Source organism: Centruroides vittatus, unplaced genomic scaffold, assembly GCF_030686945.1.
Source record: "Centruroides vittatus isolate TY-2023 unplaced genomic scaffold, ASM3068694v2 scaffold_1015, whole genome shotgun sequence".
In the NCBI taxonomy this organism is placed as follows: domain Eukaryota; kingdom Metazoa; phylum Arthropoda; class Arachnida; order Scorpiones; family Buthidae; genus Centruroides; species Centruroides vittatus.
In genome coordinates this window covers 222,334-227,409 of record NW_027122666.1, presented here as the reverse complement: position 1 = coordinate 227,409, position 5,076 = coordinate 222,334, and the positions used below count along the sequence as shown (strand labels likewise).

The 5,076-nt window shown below is 30.1% G+C and overlaps 1 protein-coding gene across 1 annotated transcript; it reads left to right on the top strand.

Moving 5' to 3' along the window:
• Positions 1-667: 667 nt before the first annotated feature.
• Srx (Sulfiredoxin) lies at positions 668-3,966 on the top strand. The gene is made up of 2 exons (XM_067283652.1): positions 668-972; positions 3,575-3,966. Exons 1-2 carry the CDS (start codon positions 766-768, stop codon positions 3,782-3,784), a joined length of 417 nt encoding a protein of 138 aa, XP_067139753.1. The 5' UTR covers positions 668-765; the 3' UTR covers positions 3,785-3,966.
• The last annotated feature ends 1,110 nt before the right edge of the window (positions 3,967-5,076 follow it).

The window sequence follows — 5,076 nt, the reverse complement described above, 5'->3', positions numbered from 1 at the left end:
TTTAGCTAGAAGATTTCGTCGAAGATTCGAATGAATATTTTGGATTAGAGATATCGTATTGGCAAGAATCTTGCCGAGATATTTTGTTGGATCGATAAAGAACTGATGTACAAAATAGGCTTATTCTTCGATTAAGATCTCTCGATAAAGAATACTATTTCGAGTAAGATTCGGTTGTTTTGTTCTTTGAATTAAATAATATATGATTACTGCATCTGTGTATAATTTGTGTTAAATTTATTATTCTTTCCTCTTTATTCTGATGTTAGTTATCTCGGTTAACCTCGAACTTTCCGCCATTAAAACACCACGTGATTGTATTTTCTCACGTGACTGCCAGACGAAATGTTATTGGCTGATAGAAACGCGTCTTGGCGGCGGCGGCCGCGAAAGATAGAATTCGACCAACTTTCGCGGCATGAGAAAAGCGGCACGAAATAGACCTCTGCGGCGAGAAAAAGTGACGTCATTCTGCCGCTTTTCCTTGCCGCGCCGCATGTGTGCATCCGGCTTTAAGTCGTAAGAGATTTACTTTGACATTTGAACCGTATTTTTAGCTTCAGCCTTTTACTCAAACTAAGTCGGACAAATCGAAACCATCTTTCTATTTTAATATGTAGATATATAAAAATTCAAAAAGTTAAAAGCAGTTGGAAAATGTCTCTACGTCAGGTGGCGCTGTCGCCCACGTGTATTTCAAAAGTTTAAATTCCAATGGTGTTCGTCGAAAATTATCTTTCTGATAAAATGACGTAAACGTGTAATATGTTTTCCTTAGGAACTCGATTTGTAATTATATCTTTGTTAAGAAGATTCGTCTCTGTTAGTCACTGCCAAAAATTAAATATGAGTAAAAGTATTCATTCCGATCATATCGAAGAAATTCACGAAGTTCCTTTCCACGTGTTAATAAGACCATTTCAAAGTGTTTTGGAAGAAGATAAAGTTCAAAGTTTGATGGATACTTTAAAGGTTTGCAAATGTTTTATTCATGTAAATAAATGAAATATAGAAATAAGTGATTAGTCGTTAAATAGAAAATTTAATATCAACACATATTTGAAATGTAGTATTGACATTATAACTCAATTAAAGGGAAACTTAGGATATTGATCAGTTTTCTGATACTTCGGTTGATGGAATGCAATGACATCTACTATTACTTTTATTTGCATTTTCATATATTTGAATAGTTGGCTATTTATTGGAATATATTGCATTTTAATTATTATGGTTAATTGGAAAAACTTCCATACACTAGTTTATGAATTATTATTATTGAGATCTGTAACTTTAATAGAATGTTTAAAAAGTCCTGTGTAAATAAACAGCTAGTCCACCGGTGGCCAAACAGTCTGTTCCCTGAACACTGGGTGGGTTCGCACCTTGCCTGCACGGGCTGGCCATGTGGAGTTTTCCGGGTTTTCTCCATGTCTGTAACACCTGAATAGGAGCTAGTTACCCTTAAAAAGACCTCCCAAAAGGCATACCTCCTAGGCAGATTGCCCAAGTGTTGCATTGCTGCAACTTTACAAAACAAAGTACAATAAATAAACAGATTAGAAAATTGTCTGAAGATAACAAATTGTGTTTTTAAAGAAAGCTTAAGTTAATCTGTTGACTTCTCACAATTCTATCTTAAACTTTTGAAAGTGGGCATTATAGTTAAATTGTAAACTAAATTTTGATATAAAAAATTTTTTGATGTCATTTGTTTTCTATTATCGTGCCGAAAGAAGAAAAAAAGACTAATTTCATTTGTGGGATGCATTTCGATTTTCACTAGACTCTTTTATATAAATTCTGACACCTATAACAATTGTAAAATCTTATATTTAGCATTCAGCTTTAACTTAATATATGAGTTATTTCCATTAATTGGTAGTCTGAGATAATTATTTAAATCAAAATGCTACTATTTGTAACACTCATCAGTCAAAATGATTTACTTGGCCTCCATTCATTCAATCAGGACATATAAGCCAAAACATGTAATGAATATTGAATGGTTTCTGATACTGTTGTGAATCTTTTGGTGGGATGAAAATGTAGAAAACTGTTATTTTGTATAATCTGCATATCTTGTTAATTGTAAAATACATAAGTTTGTGTACCTGTGTATCTTATGAAGAAGCTGTTTAGTGAAGTAAAGTTGTTATGATTGTATTTCACTAAAAAATAATTTCTTTCTATAGAGTGGTTTTCATGATTATGTTCAGTTATTAACAGAGAATAAAAGGGATCTTATTGAGTTTTTACTGTTTTTAGTTTTGTGGTTAATACCATCAATAATAAGATCAGAGAATATAGTTAATGGATGAGAAATAAACTGTCTGAAATTGTTAAGAGGTTGGATGAAGTATACTTCTGTCATATTTAGAAGAAGCATTATTAATTATTCTATCTCTTAATTTTCAATAGTATTAAAAGGATTTAGAATTTGAAAATGTTCTGCATCTACAAATGTTGAATGATAATAGACAACTAATTATCGGTAAAATTGCAGTTTTGAATGGGAGTTTAGACACATGATAGAAGACCAAAAAACATTAAAGAAATCATATGACCTTGTCAAGGTATTCACCCCCAGTATACCTGATTGGGTTGCTTGTTAAATGTGTGATAAGCTGAATGGAGCATGTAGTGTGAATCTAATCGTACCCCAGAAGTAGTCAGTGCAATAGTGTTTCTTATGTTTTATGAGTTTTTAGCTATCTTTAGTAAAGTGGAAAATAATTTATTTATATCATTGTTTTGAGAAATAATACTAGATTCTTTTCACTTTTAAATTTTACTTCATTTTTGAGGGTCTTCAAAATTCCAGATAGGCCAATTTTGGGGAGGGCTATATCAGTTCCTTTGACATTTTTACTTCTATGGGCATAGTCTACAGCAGGCTTGGCCAACCCAAATTGTTTCACGGGCTACTTTGATTACATGTAACATTACAGTGGGCCACAATTTAGGCAAACTGCTTTTAACCCCTTCCCTTCCAATTCCTGCAAACTACTATAATTTTTAAAACAAAAATGTTTAAAATTTAAAATAAATTATAGTTGATCTTAAAAAATTTTGATAATACAAAGTTAAACTTATCAAGACAAAATCTCACAATTTTACAATACACTGTAAAATTAAGATTATTTGAATCAATGTGTAGAGCTAGTATGGGTCTTTAAACTGATAAATTGCAGTGTTTATAGAAACTCTAAAACAGTTGGTGTTATTTATACAAGATGCATGAAACTTTTGTGAGGAGGATATTCTGATGTTACAAATTTTGCACAATCCACATTTTAGTGAATACCATCTTCTCCATTTAGTGGGCCAGCAGTAAAAAATGAAAGATAAATGAAATTTTAAGAAAGAGCTTATTCAAAATTCTAAAAAATTTTAATTTTTCTATGATACACCTGAAGTGCTCTTGTGACACACAAGTGTTTGTGTCACATGGATTGGGAAACACTGCAATAATGTACTGATTTTTGTTATATTATAATATAAAATTAAAATATATCATTCATGAATTTAATATGAGTAAATCGTTTCTTTAAAAAGATTATATTTTTTTTAGCAAGAAAATAAAAGAAATGAAGTTCCACCAATTGATGTTTTGTGGATTAAAGGAAGTGAAGGTGGTGATTATTTTTATTCTTTTGGTGGCTGTCACCGTTATGAAGCCCATAAAAGGTTAAAATTGCCAACGATTCGTTGCAAGTTGATGAAATCTTCAATACGAGATCTACAAAGTTATCTGGGAGCATCGACCCCAGATCTAAAGTGATCATGTGTTAGACATATCAGATGATAAAATTGGATCTATTTTTATATAATCACAAATTATTTTATTATAAAATTTTATAAAATATATCATATTATATAAGATTTTGAGAAATGTTAAATGTAAGAAAATTATAATTAATAGATGTAAAATTTTAAATTTTGTGCAATACCTATTGTCTGTTTGATAAAATTTCTAAATTTTGTGCAATACCTATTGTCTGTTTGATAAAATTTATATATATATATATATATATTTTATTGTTGATATTTTTATATTTTTGATAACAGAAATAAATTATTCTCTTGTAGTTTTGATCAGATAGTTGAAATATTTATTTGAATTTTAAATTTACAATTTTTTATTATGAAATGTATAATTTGATGTTTTGAAATGCATTGTGTAATGAATTATTAAATATTTGAGTATATGTGATATAGACTTATGTGATTTTTAATGAATAGGTTTGGATCAGGACATTATTTCTTATTCTTTGTTTTCTCATGTTTGATTGTCCCACTTTGTCATTTTTGTCTGTAAATGGACAACCCTTATGCAGGATGTATAATTCAGGATGGTACTGCCTTGGAGAAAGGAATCTTATTTGTAGCCTAGATTTTGTACTATCAAAATGTTATTATGATTGAACCTTTTTTAACTTCAGAATTAAATGTTAGGAATTTATAATATTTGATAACTGACCTCATTGTTAAAATTTAAATTTTTTGTAAAATTGTAAAGAGACTTATAACATCTTTATAACATAGGATCTTCCAAAATGAATGCTACCATTTCAAATTACTGTAATTATGTTAACTATTATCTAAAAAGTATGTGACATACCAATCAATAGAGTAATTATCTGAGTTTGATCTCCCAATTCATTCAAACATCTTGTTGAACACAGTTGGGAGCACCATCTTTACCAAGCACTGTAAATTGTGAGAGGTTAACGAGCGGTATGAAGACAACGAAACAAAATTGAGAAACAAAACACAATGAGTTTTATTTTCTTCACTTGTAAATAAACAGGATACAGGGGATACCAACAAACACCTTTTCCACCGACCACACACGAGAGCAAAAATACCGAAACTGGTACAATAAATTTTCCCGACAATATCTCCTTAAACATAAACCTTAATTCTAGTGTACATAAAAAAACTCTCGACAATATTACTTAAATATTACTTATATTATAAAATTAAAACTATTATACAAAACAAAGAAATAAAAGGAAGAGAATATCAAGAATGGACAGGAAAGAGGGTACCCACGACTAGATGACGATGACA

Coding starts and splice junctions, on each gene's coding strand:
- Srx (XM_067283652.1), top strand. CDS start 766: ATGTTTTCCTTAGGAACTCGATTTGTAATTATATCTTTGTTAAGAAGA. Junction 973..3,574: donor GTTTGATGGATACTTTAAAG/GTTTGCAAATGT, acceptor TATTTTTTTTAG/CAAGAAAATAAAAGAAATGA.